Consider the following 19,970-nt stretch of genomic DNA (forward strand, 5'->3'; position numbering starts at 1 on the left):
TCACCCTCTACTTTTTGCACCATCCNCAGAGGTCTGCTCCTTGGGGTCTTCCGGTATGCCTCCAAACAGCAGGCATTTCCTTCGGTGCCTCATCTCAAGAGTGTCTGTGACTCCGGAAAGCTCACTTATTTGCTTGCGTAGTAGCAATAAGATACCGTGGACGACTTCTTTGAAGGCCTTGAATTCCTCGTGCAGCTGAACAAGCGATGATGGCTCCGCTGAAGTCTTGAGCTGCGACTCGAACTGGCTCATGCGCTGATGTAGCGATGCCTCGAGAGAAGATTGGAGCTGTTGCACGTCAGATAGTGTAGCCATGACGACGATGTGATGACAGTGACTTCTTCCCTGGAGGTAAACGTCAATGTCATCTCTTCTCTAAATATAATGAGACCGCTCGGACACCGAGCCCACAGCGTGGTGGGGGTGGGGTTGCCAGCTCTTTTGTTTTTTACTACTACTACGCTGAATATTGTGTGCGGATTGGCTTGTCGTACAGGGGTACTACACGGTAAAATAAATCTCTTCGGCGAAAACAGGATAATTCAGATCGAACTTCACTTGGTAAGTTCGTTTGATCATCTAAGCATAGGGTATTGAGTAAGCTTTGTGAAAAATTGGAACTGCCCCATCTTTTAACTTCAATTTAGCTTTCATGTGATTAATATGAGAAGACCTATCCTTGCTAAAAATATCCTTGTATTTAGTTATCAACGTCAATATATCACCCTCTACTTTTTGCACCATCCCTGTAATGTTTTTTAAGTCACAATTTTTCACGAAACTTTTTTTCCAATTTGGATATATTACAGCCAACCAATCCCTGCCTAGCAGTGGTGCAAAATACTGATCACTTTTTATTACAATTAACTCTAAGCACTTTTGTTCATTTCCAACAGACATTTGGATCAGTACCTTCCCACTTACCGGCAAATAATCTCCAGATACATTTCTTAACTTAGACATGCAATCACTTAATTTATATGACTTAAAATACTTTTTGAAATCACTTTGATGAATCACTGTTTTGCATGCTCCTGTGTCAATCTGCATTTTCATGACCTCCGAGCCTAGTCACAATTCTACATAAGCTGGATCCTCCTCCACGTACATGATGCTCCCCAGTATTGCGTCCTTTTCATCTTCACTGGTAGGTGACTTCTCATCGTTCTGCTCCATATTGTTTACCTTGTTTCTGAAGTACTTAGGCTTCATTGTCATTCCCTTGTTGAACCGGCATTTGATAGCAATATGCCCAATTTTCTTACAAATATAGCAGGTTAATGATTTTCTGAAACATGCGTCTGCTTTATGAGAACCCCCACAACGTGTGCATTCCAATCTGCTGCTCACTCTGCCTAGCATGGTGGAGGAGTTTGGCTGCATATTGCTCACTCCTTGTTCCGCATTCTCATAATTGGTAGCTATTTGAATAGCTTTTTCGAAGGTTAAAGATTCATTTTCAATCAAAAGTTGTTTAGTAATATTTTCATTCTTAATACCACAAACGAACTTATCTCTCAAAGCTTGGTTCAAAAACTCTCCAAATTGACAGTTGCTTGCCTTCACTTTTAATTCCAATATGAACTCGTTGATAGATTGTGTGTCTTTCTGGGTACATTTATGAAATGTAAATCGTTCAGCTATCACTGATTTTTTTGTCACATAATGACTTTGCAAGATATGGACAAGTGCCGAGTAATCTGAATCACACGGTTTTTTCGGTGCAATTAAGTTTTTCAGGGTTTCATAACCTTCCGCCCCAATCAACGTCAGGAACAATGCTACCTTCTTCTCAGGCTTTACCTCATTCACGATGAAATACTGTTCCATTCTGTCTATATAAGTTACAAAATCTGTGTCCGTTTTATAGGGCTCAATAGATCCAATCATGTTTGATGTTGCTTTTTCTGTCGTGGACTCGATGTTCTCGTCGTCGCCAATGTTATGTTCTTGAATAATATACACTTCAGCTTGTTACACAACGTTTATTTGATCATTTACAATTTCTTATAACCTTCCAGTTGACTCACTAAGATGGACGCTTACACAATGGCGCCAAACCCGCCATGACATCTAGTGTTGTCCTAGGTGCCTAGTGATGTCCATACCTAACAAGTTAAAAACCAGTTTACTGAAATTTACTTCGCACTTGAATCCCTGCTGTTCCCAAGATGGTGCTTCTCAAGTTGTTTCGAAACCGAGTCATCTTAATTTGCCCAAAATTGTAATACCAGTATTTACAGGCAAATATTCGGAATGGCCAACATTTTTTGATTTGTTTACTTCATTGGTGCATCATAATGATGACTTAACAAAGGTTCAAAAGTTCCATTATTTAAAAAGTTATCTCAAAGGCGAAGCGGAACAGCTTGTGAAGCACATTTCGATCGCAGAATGTAACTATGACAGATGTTGGGAATTACTGGAGGAGCGATACAATAATAAGAAGTACATATGCCAACAAACGTTGATTAGATTTTTCAATCAGAAAACCATGGTTAATGAGTCCGCACCCATACTGAAAGAACTGATTGACACCACGAATGATTGTATGTCCACTTTACTGAACATTGGTGTCAACGTGGGGAGCTGGGACGTGATTGTTGTACATATTTTGAGTCAGAAATTGGACACAGAAACCAAACGTAGTTGGGAGTTTTACGTGAATAGTCATAGCTCGGCGGATCAGCTACCAACATATTCAATGTTTCAGGAGTTTTTGACAAATAGATACCGCGCAATCGAATTTTTGGTTTCTGGATCCAACACACCTAGGAAAAACGTGACTCAAAATTCAAATAAGTTGAAAGCCCTCCATGTAAATAACCATAGTTGTGTTTTATGTAAGGAAGCACACACACTTGCATTTTGCCCGGGTTTTGCGAAAGAAACAGTTGACAGACGTAGAGATTTCGTGCAGGACAATAATATTTGTTTCAATTGCTTAGGTAGAAGTCACCCAGCTAAGTATTGTCGTATCAAAACAAGATGTCAGATCTGCAAAAGGAAGCACCACTCACTGCTTCATTCTAATGGGAAATTTATTTCAGAGGCTAGTGAGGATAAGGAGCAAGGGTCTTCAGCAGTTGTCAGTTGTACGCTTACTGAAGAAGCAGGAGGTGCAGAAGGAAATATTACTTCGTGTTTTTCGGCGGATAAAACGGGAAAACAGGTACTATTAGCTACAGCTGTGGTAAATATTGAAGCTAATAACGGAACACGGAGAACGGTACGCGCTTTGCTCGATCAAGGATCGCAGGCGTCATTTGTGACCGAAGCGACGATACAAGGTTTGGGTTTAAAGAAGACAAAGACGAAAAACGTTGTATCGGGTCTGGGAGGAGATAAGAAGGTCATCATCAACTCGACGGTTAACATCAACTTGCAGTCTCGGGTCAATCCTAAAATCAAGTTCAAGGTCAAGGCGTACGTGTTAAGAAAGATCACAGCTTGTCTTCCAGCGAAAAAGGTTAGTGACCTGGAAGGTTTGGATTTAACGGGAATTACCTTGGCTGATCCTGAGTACCACACGCCCAACAAAGTGGATCTTTTGTTAGGTGCAGATGTGTACGGGCAGATTCTGCAAGAAGGATTAAGGAAGAGTATCCAGGGTGGAGTGATTGCACAATCTACAGCTTTAGGCTGGATCATTTCGGGCACGGTTATGGATTCACAGCAGAAGCCAAAGAGTATAGTAGTAATGCATTCACTGATCGATGAAAATGATCTCCTTAAGAAGTTCTGGGAACTGGAAGCGGAACCTGAAATAAAAAGAGAGAAAATGTTTACAGAGGAAGAAAAAAGATGTGAGGAGATATTCACAAAGACAACTTCAAGAGACGAGGAAGGGAGATATGTAGTTCGACTTCCCTTGAAGAATGATCCTCCTTGTGTAGACAACTCCAGGGAGATATCTGAAAGGAGATTTCTTTCGTTGGAACGGAAATTCATGAAGAATGAAGCCTTGAGAGAGAAGTACTCTGAAGTGATGCAAGAATACATAGATCTGAATCACATGGAACTTGTACCTGATGATCAAGTTGACAATCCATTGGCGATATACTTACCCCATCACGCAGTCATACGAGAAGACAGGGAAACGACGAAGGTACGGGTAGTGTACGATGCCTCCTGTAAGGGTAAGAATAATATGTCTCTAAATGATAACCTTCTAGTGGGACCTACCTTACAGTCAGAGCTACGGCACTTGGTGAGGCGATGGCGTACGTACCCCGTTTGTCTCACGTCTGACATAGCCAAAATGTATCGGCAAATGAAGATCTCGGAATCAGATGTGGATTTTCAAAGGATTCTCTGGAGAGATAACCCTGAAACTAAGATAAAGCACTATAGAATGTTAAGAGTGACGTTTGGAACTGCATCTGCGCCATACTTGGCTGTCAAGACATTGCAACAAGTGGCTATTGATGAGGGTGGGAGTTATCCTATGGCAGCGGAGAGAGTATTTAGAGATTTTTACATGGATGACCTATTGACGGGATGTCAAACTAAAGAAGAAGGATTCCAGATATTTAAAGAAATGAATGAATTGCTAGAAAAAGGAGGATTCGAGTTAATGAAATGAACGAGTAACTGCGACGAATTAATAGAAGAGATGAAAAGAGAAGTAGGAAATAGCAAATGGTTCAACGGTCAAGTAGAAGCCTGTCTTTATTCAAGACCGCTGTCAGTTGTTTTAAGCGATGCTGAAGGTGTTTCTGTTTTGACTCCTGGTCATTTCCTTGTGGGAGAGCCTATTGTAACGGCTCCTGATAAAAATTATGAGTCTAATAATGTTAGTTCTTTAAGGCGGTCGCAGTATATTCAGAAAATGCTGCAAGAGTTTTGGAAGGTATGGTCTCATGAGTACTTAACAAAGTTTTATAATCGGTACAGGTGGTCATCACAGCAGCCTCAGCCACAGGTGGGCGATGTCGTGTTGGTGAAGGAGGATTACCGCCCTGTCGTTGGCTGTATGGTAGAGTTTATGCTGTCCATCCGGGACAGGACAATTTAGTTAGGGTAATAACGCTTAAAACAAAAAATGGGACAATTAAGCGCCCAATATCTAAGTTGTGTCTGCTTCCAATATAGACTGATGTGTAAATAGGTATAAGATAAATACTCTAAGGTAGTTGAATAGTTTGAATTTTAAGTTAGCAGTTATCGGGTAGTTACATTGTTTGTTTTGTTAGATAAGGAAGGACAAATTGCATATTTGTCCTTGGTGGGCGATTATGTTGACGTCGGTTTAAGGTTTGGTAGTTTACCGATAGATGTCACCGCGTGCTAGATGACAGGTAGTTCACGTAGTTTGGCCAATAGATGGCACCTCTTAGATTAAGGCAAAATATTAGCGCGCGGTGTCCAGATTTTTTGCCCGCCCTTTATATATAACCGAGGACAAAATAAAATTGAATTCAGTTGACCTCAAGACGGTGTTTGATTTGATTCACTAGTTAGTAGTACCCCTAGTCAGTGTAGGAGTGAGTGATAGGAGTGATAACGGCTAGGAGTGCTCAGGGTGAGGGAATTCCACCCTCTCACTACGGGAGGGTTAAACACAGTTAAAAACTTATTAAAAAAGAAAAAGATTAAAAGATCATTTGTTCACCGAGACAAGGTAATACAATAAGAAAGATTTAAATTCCTAAAAAAATAGAAATAGATAGTTTCCAAAATCTTTTAATACTATAACAAATTAAACTTTTATTCTTACAGAACCTACGTTCTATCTGTTCTATTTTCTATTTGATACTTTTACAACAACTGGTAACATACCTACCAAGAAAATAATAATACTTATTGCTCACACAATAAACAATGTTTCGTCGAAGACAAAGAAAAACGAGTAACCTACTAAATATAACCTTGATTATAACAAGAGAAGTTATATCGTTAGATCCAGCTCTTCTAGAGGCCATATTGTCTATGTCAGAGCGATCATCGGCTACAAGAAATAGTAATTTTGTTTCTTTGTTCAACTTGTATAGAAATTCGTCACAATAACGAGTGTTTGGAAGCCAACATAAGCCTTTAGCAAATATTTCTCATATCCTAAGAAAGTATACACAAACACAGAAATTACTTTATGTCTTAAAGTACAGTACATCAATCTATACTGTTGGTTCCAAATAACACCTATTGCTGGCTACCTAACATGCAACAATGACTCTTATGCCAGTTTTCACCATCAATCCCTAATTTTTAAGTGACCCCTTTGAAAACAAAATTCCTGTGATGTGTTACCAAGTCATCAAGGTTTCGTCCATGTCCCAAATTGTACCTACAGGTGTCCATTTTTTATTGAGGAAAAAGATTAACGGTACAACAAGAGTGTGTTAAATAGGCAACGGATACCTATAAACATACTTACATACTTTTATAAAAACATACACATAGAAAACGTCTAGACCAATACACACTTACTAAACACTCACTGAGTATGTTTATGATACCCAAAACAACGAAAAAACCTGAAAAATGTTTTACATGTAGTGACTAGCAAGTTAACGACGTGCCTAGATATAAGAACTTGGTAATACTAATATATGCTGTAGGCAGCCCCTTTTGTACCCTTTGCACCACCGGCCTGCACCACTGGTGGTGCAAAGGGTATTTTTTAATCCCTTTTGCACCACCAATAGTGCCGCCCTACCATTAACTNATTATTTAAATAATATTATAATTTATAGGTCAGGTTTCAATAATCAAAAGATTGCTATTAAAAGGTGCTATTAAATAGAAACCAAACGTTTTCCTCGCAACAGTGTTGCTTAGAATCCAAATTAATACTGTTTTGGAATACTGGTCAAACTGTATCCAAATAAATTAATAAGTTTGAATTAACCACATTATATCGATGGGTGCCTGGAATAAAGCCGCAATCGACAAAACACAATTTTACAGGAGAAGAGATTTATATTGGAACTAGGCAGTATTTCAGCAGTATTTCAGTAAATAAAAAATAAAGTTAGATTTCTTTACGTTTATTACGTACTCGCAGGTGTCAGAAAAAGAAAACATATCGCATACATTTACGAAGACATTTCAACATTTTCAACAAAACGTTTACGAAGATAGTTATTAACTTAAGAATTTATATTAATTATTCAACACTCCCCCTTAAATTCATAAGTTACACATAACAATTTTACTTTTAACTAAACTCATGTCTTATCTAACTTCTATTCAAATTTAAATTATTTACTTAACTTTTACATAATTCTTTCATTTACAATACTAGTAGCATTAGCCACATCAAACTTTTCTCATAATTTTATCTCTAATTAAATTGAATTTCCCTACAGGCAGAGCTTTAGTCAAGAAATCTGCTATCTGATTTGAACTCTCTACATATTGAATATTAACAATTTTTCTTGCAACATTATCTCGAATAAAATTGTATTTTATATCTATGTGCTTACTTCGTCTGTGAAATACAGGGTTGTTGATCAATTTAATTGTACTTTGATTATCGACATTTAAAGTAACGGAACCTTGTGGCTCCCCAACATCAAATAAAAATTGTTTAAGCCACAAGATTTCTTTAGTAGCTTCACTAGCAGCCATGTACTCAGACTCAGTTGTGGACAATGCCACAGTATTTTGCTTACGGCTAGACCAAGTAATAGGACCGCCATTCATCAAAAATATATAACCTGTGGTAGATTTTCTAGTGTCCAAATCACCTGCATAGTCAGAGTCTGAGTAGCCAATTAATTTAACATTACCATTATAAACAATATGTCTATTGTTTATAATGGTAATGTTAAATTAATTGGATATAATAATCTTTAGAATAAATTAAATAACGTATGATTCTTTTCACAGCGGTAACATGTGAAGGACTTGGGTCATTGACATACCTGCTCACAACATTCACAGCATATGCTATGTCAGGTCTAGACACAGATGACAAGAATAGCAATGCTCCCACTGCTTCTCTGTATGGGAAATTAATAAAAAAAAAATTAAAAAAAAAATCGTTTATTACCAATATATCATTACATATTTTCACATAATAACGTTGGACTCCACACTAGGCAAGCCTGTGTCGTGGAGGCCAGGAGACAGTTTTACGATGTAGTAGGTACTTAAAACTAACAACAATATTAATGTATGGATGCTTTGATAAATTTACATTTACATCAGCAGGAGTATTACTACGTTTAGCCTCTGACAAATTAAATTTATTTATTAATGTTAAAATATACTGTTTTTGGTTTATACTTATATAATCTTTTTCTCTATTTATTACCATACCAATAAATGAATTACAGTTTACAATTTTAATCTCAAACTTTTGTCTTAGATCATTTAAAACATCAGACAAAACAACTTTACTTTTGGCCAATAATAATCCATCATCAACATAAAGAATCAATATTACTTTGACATCTTTAAAATACCCAACAAATACACAGTTATCAGATGGACATGGTTTGAAACCATAACTAGACAGAAAAGAACTAAATTTCTCATTCCAACATCTCGCAGATTGTTTAAGGCCATAAAATATATAGATTTAATTAACTTACATACTTTGGAAGACTGAGTTTCTAATCCCTCTGGCACCTCCATGTATATTTCCTCTGAAAGCTCACCATACAAGAAGGCTGTCTTCACATCGAATTGCTCGATCTGTAGTCCATCTCTCGCAGCAATACTAAGCAGCACCCTGGTGGAATCGTACCTGCTAGTGGGGGAAAAGGTCTCATTATAGTCCAAGCCCTTGACTTGTGTGAACCCTCGTGCACACAGTCGTGCTTTGTATCGTACTATTTCTCCATCTTTATTCTTCTTTACGTCGAATACCCATTTACAAGTAACAGGTTTCTTTTCAGTTCGATCAGTCAATATCCAAGTTTGATTTTCTTCATGTGACTGAAGCTCATCAGCTATAGCTTTCTTCCATAGATGAGAATTTGGACTATTTACCGCTTCTTCATAAGTGTTCGGTATTTCCAACTCTGTGAAATTAGCCTCAAATCTTATATCTCGACGAGGACGTAATGTGATATTTCTCTCTTCTTCCTGTATCAAATGAACACGTCTTGGAGGGATATAATTCTCATCATTATCTTCCAAACTTTTCATACTGTCATCTGAAGAGATTTCTTCTTCAGGTTCTTGGTGTTGATGTTGGAGCTCAATCAGTGGGGTAGACATTGTGGATTGTTCTTTTTCTTCTTGTTCAACTCTCATTTCTACAAAACTCTGTTTTTCTTCCAGTGTACTAGATTCATCAAACTTCACATCCCGCGACACTGTCACCTTCCTGGTATTTTGATCGTACATCCTGTAGTTATCTTGGTCATATCCAACTAACAACATCTTCACACTTTTCTTGGCAAGTTTTCTTCGCTTTTCTTTTGGTATATGTACATAACCAATGGATCCAAATATTCTGATATGCTGCAAGTTTGGCTTCACTCCATGCCATAGTTCAAATGGTGTAACATCTCCGGTCTGGCTTGATGTATTTCTATTTAACAAGTATATTGCACAATTGACAGCTTCTGCCCACATGTTCAAGGGAATGTCCTTCGCATATAACATTGTTCTTGCAGTTTCCATGATAGAACGCATCTCTCTCTCTGCTCTCCCATTCTGTTGTGGGGTATAGGGGGCAGTACGTTCATGTGTTATTCCCTTACTCTCCAAAAATGATGTAAATTCTTGGTTCACATATTCACAACCATTGTCTGTATGTAGTATGTGCAAATCACGTTGAAATTTGTTCTTCACAATAGCATAGTACTTCTGAAAACATTGGAATACTTCACTCTTATGTTTCATGAAGTAAACGTGGCAATAACTTGTAGCTCCGTCTTTGAACAAAACAAAATACTTCATACCCGACACAGAAGGTTCTTCTATAGGACCGCACACATCGCTGTACACAATCTCACCAGGATGCGTTGGACCTCGGGTAGATTTCATAAAGGGGCGTCTAGCTTGCTTCCCATATTGGCACGCTTCACAAACAAAATTCTGATTTCCACTCAATTTAACAGGAATCACTCCACTCTTGCACATGTTTTGAAGCTCCTTCACATTCAAATGTCCTAATCTTTCATGCCAAACTTTTATGTCAGTTTGGACAATATTGCAAATTTCTTGTTTGATTGTTTTGACATCCAGTTCATATAAATTGTTCTCTGTTAGTTGTGCACTCATTACAACAACATTATTTTTCATTATCATTGCTTTTTCATTATTCTTTAATATAGTGTATCCTCTTCTAGTGGCAGCGCCTTCAGAAAATAGATTTCTTCGTAACTCAGGTACATATAGCACATGCTCAAGTTTACATCTCTCCCATTCGCCATTAACTTGTTTATCTATCAGTACAGTTCCTTCACCATGTACTTTGATGCTCTGTTTGTTACCCAGTTTAACAGAATCGTTGCATTGAGACTCGTTCAACTCACAGAAGTAGTCGTGTCGAAAGGTCATGTGCATAGAAGCTCCACTATCCAATATCCATTCCTCATCATTATGTTCCGATGAGTATCCTTCTGCGCTGAACGCCAGCATATTGTTAGGTTTCTTATCATTGTACTTCTTCTTTGGCAATCTGCAGTCTCTAGCAAAATGGCCTCTTTTATTACAATTGTAGCAAACAAATCTATGCTTTGAATTTTTCTGATCATTCAAAGTTTTCTGATTATTTCCATAACTTGATTTGGAATTTCCTTTTGATGTTACCAATGCAGTCTCACTATTACTAGCATCGTTGGCAAGGCTGGCTTCTTCATCTATCAAACGAGAAGTGAGGTTTTGAATTGTTTGGCAATTTTCATCGAGTGACAACCATGCTGGTCTCAGCGAACGGTATGTTGTTGGTAATGTGCTTAAAATCTTTGTCATTATAGCTGTGTCACTGATCTTCTCACCAGTTTCCCGTAGCTGCTTTGCCAAGCCTTCCACCTTAGACACATGCTGTGCCATAGTATCACTATTATTATACGCATATTGGTAAAACTTTTCATGAATCACCATCTTGTTGAATTCTGACTTTTGTTCATATATTGCCTCTAAAATTTTACCATTATTTCTTTGGCAGTCTCACAGTTTTCTATGAGGGAGATTTGTCTCAAATCCATCGATGAGGTTAGGATGAACATGGCCATGCCATCATCTTTGTCCCACTGCACTTGTGAGCTGCTTTCTATAGGCCTCGCCTTTTCTATATTAATTCCCTTCGCTCTTAGTGCACACTTTATTTGGAATTTCCACTGTTGGAAATTTCTGCCGTCGAACTTTTCAATCTTCATGGCATTTGACACTTCCATTTTTGTATCAAATATAATCTTGAAGAATCTTGCTCTTAACTTGATATTTTTGTTGAAATATGCGTTCACTTTATGCCTGGGCCCATAACCTATTGGAACTAGGCAGTATTTCAGCAGTATTTCAGTAAATAAAAAATAAAGTTAGATTTCTTTACGTTTATTACGTACTCGATTGTGAAGGAAAAAGATTGCGAACACAGCGCCACAAGTGTCAGAAAAAGAAAACATATCGCATACATTTACGAAGACATTTCAACATTTTCAACAAAACGTTTACGAAGATAGTTATTAACTTAAGAATTTATATTAATTATTCAACAATTTAGTGAAATTTTTGAATAATAACTAAACTACGAGGCGTATCCAAATGGTTTGTATATCAAACGATGCGTTATTTTTTCTGGAGTAACATATAATGTGCATAAGGTTATAGTGCTTAGAATATACCTTAAAAAAGGTAGAAATACATATTGCCGCTTCATACATTGAAAGTCGGTTCCGTAAGAGTCCATTGTGGTTTTATTCCGGTAAAAAGTGCAAAAGTAATCATACAGCAATAGTGCATTGCAGCGTTGTGCGCTGATCTGAAGGATGTATGGCGAATACAGTAATAGCGGTTTGCTTGAATTTAATGATCGACTTGGAAAATGTACTGGTGAATGCTGTGTACATTATATGTATTTATATAACTTTTTTTCAATTTCATGACCTAGTAGGCTTTAAAAAAACTTATCTTTATTTCGGGTTGACTTATCTCAGATTTTTTTATTTTGACAATATCGCTATTAATTGCAAATGTTTGAAAAAAATATTCACCTTCCTATCTTTGATGCAAGATTCAAAATTTTTGCTAGAAACATAAAAAAAATGCTTTTAGCAGAACATTCTCAAAATTTCAACTTAAATGTTTAAATAATAAAAAATGAGAACTTTCATAGGTCTAAAATAATTTTAAAAACTGCGCAGTTTTCTGGACATTCATAATAATACAAAAAAAACATGTACTTAATAGGCCACTATTTTTGTAATCGCTCCACTAAAGTGGTAAGTCGCTAAATGTTTTTGACTTTCTTAAAGTGAATTAATATGGGCAATTTTCTAAGTTTACATTACGTAGAACAGATTTAGAGACAATAACTGAACAGAACATGTTTTTATTCTCAGCAAGGAAGCTTTTGCCCTTTATCACACCTGGTGGAAACTGTGATCAGGCTCAAGGTAGAAGGAAACTTCAACTACAGAGAAACTATGGCTTCCTACCTCCAATGCCGAAACATATTGTTATTATAAATAAGCTTTAATGAACATAAACCAAATATCCCTCCTTCTTCTCTTCCTAAGTCCCCTTTATCTTCCTAAGTCTGTCGCCATAACAATAATGTTGACAGCATTACTGTGTTCCAGCAGTTGTCAGGTAGGTACACAGCATTGCTTAATGTAAATCCAATCAACATATTTTTATTGCATAGAAGAACACCATGAAGTATTATTACTTAAGAAAGTTTAAAGAAATTGTACAAGTAGGTAATGTTTATTGTGACTTGGTACACATAGTTTGTTTCGGGGAACAAAGCCGCAATGGCCGTTACTTGTAAAAGTTTGAAATAAAACTTTTAACATTGAACATGCCACGATTATTCTGGTAAACAAATTTCCGGGAATAACTCAGCCAGTTTCAAAGATAAAATTCTGAAAAAAAATCACAAGGTGTATAGGGACCCCCAGATTACAAAAATCGCTTAATCGGAAAACTGCTGCTATGGCTATTGCGGCTTTATTCCAGGCACCCATCGATATATTTATTTAATTAAAATGCAAGTGAGCTCATGTTTTACAACAATCAGAGTGTTAGCCTTGCAGTCACTGTGATCGATTCGGTGTTAACCACTACCGTCGTCAAGCTCAGTTCTGAGATGAAACTGGATAAATATAGGAAAGGAGTGTCGACACGAGGGTGTTCGGCCCACACAGCACGCGACACGCGGCAGTATTGCCTGCGGTTTGCGCCGCTGTCAACGTTGACACAATTAGCCAGTGTGCTGGATAGACAGGATGCTCTGTCAACTGTCTTGGCAACTTTTTACAATCAGTAGTCGTACTTAACAGTTAATAGAAGTACAAATAGATGTAGATATTATACAGGGTGGAAACGATAAGTGATCTCACTCGATTATTTCTAAACTATACAAGATATCAAAAAACTAGTTACTGATCCTGAAAGTGCTTCATGAGCTCTATCAAACGGTATTAATAATCCCACCAAAAACATTCTGTAAAAAATTAGCCAAGTCTCGATGGAGCTGCCTGTTTATCTCTAAAAAGTAATGAAATCTAGACAAAGTCGTGCCAAGTCTATGGTTCCTTACTGCGATTTCTTTATTATTATATTTAATGTTGTGTGACTTGGCCATTGTAGGGTACCAAACCAGATGCTCCATGACACCATTGCACCAATCTGTCGCCAAATCCGCTACCCATTGACGATGGAAAATAAATTGCACTTGGAAAACGTTGATGCAATAACCAGTCAATTGTAGGCTTAATAAAGCTGCGTATTTCAATAATACTTANTAAATAACAAATACAAAATAATGAGGCATTCAGTGTGCAGGTGTATGATAATGAATGATATACCTAATTTGTCGAGGTCTAGATTGGCCGGAGGATAAGTTTCACGTCTTAAATGATAATATGGTGAGACTTCGGGGCTTAATTACATGCGCCACTTGGTCAGCCAAGCAGCTGACTGTGCAGTCTAGTCACTTTAAGATTACAGTTACATTTGAGGAATGCCGCAGCTTTCTGGTGTCTGGGCTACTTTGCTAGTAGATGTTATAGAGTATCGGACCAAATACAGAGTCCTGGGGTACTCCAGCTCTGCAGCTAAAAATAGAAGATTTTGTCACCGAGTTTGATTTAAAACTGTCTGTCACTGGGATAAGAATCCATCAGCAGGTAGTAGAAGCGTGCTAGAAGGTACTTTTTAATTTCATAGAGTAGTCCTTTATAATAAACCCAGCTGAAGCCGCAGCGAAAGCACGAGACGTACAAGATTCTTTCTTTTCCAAACATTGTACTGATTATGGTTGGTATGGTTTTTGCCAAAATTTATGGTCGGGTATAGTATATTACATGGGTCATACTTAGGCAAGGGAATAAACGAGCAAGAATGATCCTTTTCCATAATTTTAACAATAAAAATGTCAGATTAATTCAGCGATAAGAGAATTCGTTAGGCGACTTGCCAGCCTTATGGATCATTTCCAAAGTTAAGAGGCGAGGCGACTTGCGAGGTTCTTCTCACTCAGAGTGGTCATTGTCAAGACCATGGACTTAATGGTGATCAGATCAAATGCAAGTGCTTTAAGAGGGTCCATTTTGACTATTTCTTTAGCTTAGCCATCTCTCTTAGCGTTAGTTCTTTCTTTTCAGCTGAAAGACGTCCTGCGCCGCTCGCATCCAGGCACTTCCTGCGACCTTCCCCAAATCGTCGGTCCACCTAGTGGGAAGCCTGCCCACGCTACGTCTTCCGGCTCGTGGTTGCCACTCAAAAAATTTACTGCCCCAGCGGCCATCAGCTCTACGAGATATGGGCCCCACCCACTGCCACTTGATTTAAGCGATTCTGTCGACTATGTCAGTCACTTTGTCCTCCTGCGTCTTTCGTCCGCAATTATTAGCGTAGTAGGAATCAATCTTCTACTTTGAACTTGAGGAGGGTAAGCGGAAATATGGCGGTCAACTCCTCAGATAGTCAAGCACAAAGATGTCCAGAAGCAGCATACGAAAAGATGCAAAATGAGCCCTCTCAAATCACAATGGGAAGGTTTGGCAGCACAGCACCTAGAATGGCGGGAGATTGTGTTGTGTAGAGGTGAGTCCGCGAATTCAACGAGCAGCGCACAACTGAACTCAACGCAAAACGCGATGATGTAATATTAAATGCCGTCCATCTGCAGCCATTCTCTATAATTATGTTGGCGGCGGGTAATTACTCTCAATATGCGAGGAGTTTAGGTACCGCGAAGATCGGCTATGTAAGCCATCTTCGGGCGCACCAGCGCCGCATAAAACAGCTAAGTCGAAGTGGTCCCCAATAGTCACCATGACCGAAATCGGTCGGATGAATCATCATCATCAGTAGGAATCAAAGGCAGGCATAGCTGCAAGTCTCGGATCAAGTCCAATGCTTGATCTTATTTTTTTGATTGAATTGTAGATTTTTTGGATTATCCGTGTTAATGGGTTTAAATAAACCGGCTTGTCATGTAGCAAAGGTCTGTAATTTTTCTTGTCAGTTCGCACTCATGTAGTCCGGTAACCGGACCTAATAAGCGGAGAACACTTTGAGGGAGGTATTTTGTTGCCTTCCAGAGGTTGTGGTTCCCATTTGCATTCCGAGACATATTTGCCAATTTCTGTGTGAGTGATTCACTTAAAGAATAGTCCAATAGTGTGGGTTATCTGTCAGACGAAGGCAGGGATTTTTTTCTTGACAGCAAGAGGGACCGGCGCCTCTCGCGATCAATTATTTACTGGACCAAGCAGTAACTTGAATAATGTACTTGATTAACTGTTAATACAGGGTGTCCCAAAAACAATGGATAACCCTGTAACCATCGATAGGCCTCGCCATGGTCTCCCTAACGTCCAATTTTGACCCCCGTAAAAATATCACCGTTTTCAAGATTTTTAAGTTTTTGTGCATTTNCGGACCTGCGGCACTTGGTGATGCGATGGCGTACGTACCCAATCTGTCTCACGTCTGACATAGCCAAAATGTATCGGCAAGTGAAGATCTCGGAATCAGATGTGGATTATCAACGGGTACTCTGGAGAGATGACCCTGAAACTGAGATAAATCACTATAGAATGCTAAGAGTGACGTTTGGAACTGCATCTGCGCCATACTTGGCTGTCAAGACATTGCAACAAGTGGCTATTGATGAGGGTGGGAGTTATCCTATGGCAGCGGAGAGAGTCTTAAGAGATTTTTACATGGAGGACCTATTGACGGGATGTCAAACTAAAGAAGAAGGATTCCAAATATTTAAAGAAATGAATGAATTGCTAGAAAAAGGAGGATTCGAGTTAATGAAATGGACGAGTAACTGTGACGAATTAATAGAAGAGATGAAAAGAGAAACAGGGATGAAAGACGTTCAAGAGGGATTGAAGATTAAGTCAGATGAAACAATGAAGATAGTTGGACTTACCTGGGACCGCAGTGAAGATTCTTTAAGGCGGTGGCAGTACACTCAGAAAATGCTGCAAGATTTTGGAAGGTATGGTCTCGTGAGTACTTAGCAAAGTTTATAATCGGTACAGGTGGTCATCACAGCAGCCTCAACCACAGGTGGACGATGTCGGGTTGGTGAAGGAGGACGGATTACCTCCCTGCCGCTAGCTATATGGTAGAGTTTATGCTGTCCATCCGTGACAGGACAATTTAGTTAGGGCAATAACGCTTAAAACAAAAAATGGGACAATTAAGCGCCCAATATCTAAGTTGTGTCTGCTTCCAATAGAGACTGATATGTAAATAGGTATAAGATAGTATAAGTACTCTAAGGTAGTTGAATAGTTTGGGTTTTAAGTTAGCAATTATCGGGTAAATGTTATGTTTGTTTGTTAGTTAAGGAAGGACAAATTGCATATTTTGTCCTTGGTGGGCGATTATGTTGACGTCGGTTTAACCTTTGGCGTGCTATTGAGCCGCGCTAAACTGCACCCGCCAACTGCTACGGTTTTCAAATGATGTTTCAAATGACAAAGTAGTCTTGTCTTAGATCTGAGACATAGCAGTTGACAGAGGTTGCACAGATCTGAGACAAAGCATAGGAGAGGTTAATATGCAAACATAAGGCCTATCCTTAATCCGCCTGGATGGCATGGGAAGTTTAAGCCAAATCTTCGTNAGCAGCACTACTTAAGTTGCCGATACAAACAAAAAAACTGAAGTATTTTAAAAATTGTAGTCGTGGTCATGTAAAATATCATAAGGGGTGTCAATTTTCGACGAATTTCATAATTTATTGTGTAACTTAAAAAATAATTGAGATAGATTTTTTTTCTTATTTTTCCTAAAGCAGTCATGACTAGGTCCACCCTGCGGCGCCGGCTTATCCTTGAATTTTGGGACACGTTGTATATGTTACAAAATCTGTGTCCGTTTTATAGGGCTCAATAGATCCAATCATGTTTGATGTTGCTTTTTCTGTCGTGGACTCGATGTTCTCGTCGTCGCCAATGTTATGTTCTTGAATAATATACTCTTCAGCTTGTTACACAACGTTTATTTAATCATTTACAATTTCTTATAACCTTCCAGTTGACTCACTAAGATGGACGCTTACACAATGGCGCCAAACCCGCCATGACATCTAGTGTTGTCCTAGGTGCCTAGTGATGTCCATACCTAACAGTACTGATTTTCTAAATCAGCGCCAATATAAAATTAATATGCGGGGCATACACACGGTCGATTTTGAGCGTGTACAGTTAGCTTATGACCTGACTAGAAAATATTAAGTTTTCCAGGAATATGTAGAGCGAATTAAATTACCATACATTACTTACTTACAGAATAACTAAAAGTAGGTTTGTTATAAAAGATATTCTGTGATAACAGTGCGAGTGATATTAATCCAATGGATCATTTATTGTTGATTGGATATAGGTACCGACTTAGCGCCTTTGATCTTTACGATTACTAAGGTACCTGCATGCCAAATTTCAAGCGTCTAACTTAAGCGGTTTAGATTTTTCATACAAAAGGATTTTCCCGATAATTCCCGTTCCCGTGGGAATTCCTAAGTATACTATAACCTGCCCAGGAGTATGAAGAATAATTGTACCAAGTTTTGTTAAAATCCCCCGAGTAGTTTTTGTTTCTATAAGGAACATACAGACAGACAAAAATTTTACTGATTGCATTTTTGGCATCAGTATCGATCACTAATCACCCCCTGATAGTTATTTTGAAATTATATTTCGTGTACAGAATTGACCTCTCTACAGATTTATTATAAGTATAGAATTATTACCTGCACTACTTGAAACTATTGAGATACAAGTTTTTAACCTCGATGCGAGGTAGGTGACAGACAATGTATGAATCCTTTCATTGTATGTACCACATGAAAGGCGTTGTTGACTGAGTTACAAGTCGGCCTCCTATATCATATATAAAATAACTTAGCTGTAGGTACTGAAAAAATGGAAAGTAAGGTAACCACCGACTAAGATCAGTCATTGAACTGTATCCGATGGATTTATTAATTGGAAGCAAAGATAAATCAAGCGAATTAATTATGAATGTGAAAGTTAAAGATTTATTTCTTTAGACGACCTTTGTTACAGCACATTGATATTCGCTAAAGATCTTTGGTATAGCTCTCAACGTAAGGATTTATTCCGGGATTTTATAAAGCCATTGGTATTCCAAGATGCAATCGAATTAACAATACTTAGTGAAGTTTCCGGTATTTCGATACAGTTGTAATATTTTATCGTTAGTATTGAAGTATTTCATCCAGGAAGGGTCAATGCGTGCAACTATCTCAATATTCTCAAATTACTGCCTTTGTAGTTTGTAGTAAGTTAAATAAATTTTGATTTATTGACACTGACTTTGAGATCTTTTCCTGGTAGAAACCAGTTCAAGAAGCAGTTACGAAATGGAATGAATGTAAACTTGAAAGTAAATTTTGATTTTTTGAAATGTAGGTACTTTTAGAACCTTGGTAGACGAGTAAAGACCGTTTCGGAGAGAGCCCCGGAACCGGAAATTCAATGTCCCTAGACAATGTAACGTTTAATATAGACTCATTTTCTTACTCTTTTCACTATATTTCTATCATTGCATCGAAATCTATCTACATAAATAAAAATGAATTGCTGTTCGTTAGTCTGATTAAAACTCGAGAACTGCTGGGCCGATTGAGCTGATTTTGGTTTTAAAATGTTTGTCGTAGTCCAGGGTAGGTCTAAACGGTGAGCAAATAAGGAAAAATTGCGATGGCTTATTTATTGCCTTTAAGGCGGAACAGAGTTCGCCGGGTCAGCTAGTTGAGAATGAATTTTTCGAAGTCTATAGGCGTTGGGCTCGATTTAACTTTCAGATACAAAGTGATGCAAAAAAATAACCATATTACTTCATCAATCTTTCATAGAAGATTTAATCAGACGTTTTTTTGCCTGAAAAGAAAGACCATACAGTACTTTGCTATTATTTTATCTTGTCATTCAAGCTGTGTGATCCATGTCAGATGCTTATGGCGGCTCATAAACATTACTTCCCTTGTCTTTACTTCTTGAATCGCACAGTTACGTCTCTGAATACAAAATGTATACGACTGAATCCAATAGAAATTCACAAGAAGTGTGATTGTTATTAATGATGGATCTATTGCTATACTTCGAATTAATTAATAATATCATTTTATGTTCAAGTTTAAAGTACCTAATTATGTACTTCCAACTATTTTTAGCTTCAAATCGATTAATTAAAAATGCAATTTGAATAACAATTCTAAAATAAAATAAATGCATTCGTTGTGGTTTTGATCTATGTTGGGACTCGCGAAATTCCTCTATTAGCGACAATATCTGATTAGTGCGATGCAACCGCGAAACAATGAAATTATAGACTAAGAGCTAGTGAACGCC

The 19,970-nt window shown here is 37.9% G+C and overlaps 2 protein-coding genes across 2 annotated transcripts; one reads left to right on the top strand and one right to left on the bottom strand.

The window, feature by feature from the left end:
* LOC114359183 (uncharacterized) lies at positions 1-330 on the bottom strand. The gene has a single exon (XM_028313466.1). The coding sequence runs from the start codon at positions 313-315 to the stop codon at positions 1-3; it is 315 nt and encodes a 104-aa protein (XP_028169267.1). The 5' UTR covers positions 316-330.
* A 2,164-nt stretch (positions 331-2,494) lies between these two features.
* LOC114359184 (uncharacterized) lies at positions 2,495-4,882 on the top strand. The gene has a single exon (XM_028313468.1). The coding sequence runs from the start codon at positions 2,495-2,497 to the stop codon at positions 4,583-4,585; it is 2,091 nt and encodes a 696-aa protein (XP_028169269.1). The 3' UTR covers positions 4,586-4,882.
* The last annotated feature ends 15,088 nt before the right edge of the window (positions 4,883-19,970 follow it).

Source organism: Ostrinia furnacalis, unplaced genomic scaffold (assembly GCF_004193835.3).
Source record: "Ostrinia furnacalis isolate ACB-3 unplaced genomic scaffold, ASM419383v2 OfSCF4245, whole genome shotgun sequence".
Classification (NCBI taxonomy): domain Eukaryota; kingdom Metazoa; phylum Arthropoda; class Insecta; order Lepidoptera; family Crambidae; genus Ostrinia; species Ostrinia furnacalis.

Bases quoted from the DNA above. Each gene is read 5' to 3' on its own strand.
- LOC114359184 (XM_028313468.1), top strand. From the start codon at position 2,495: ATGGTTAATGAGTCCGCACCCATACTGAAAGAACTGATTGACACCACG.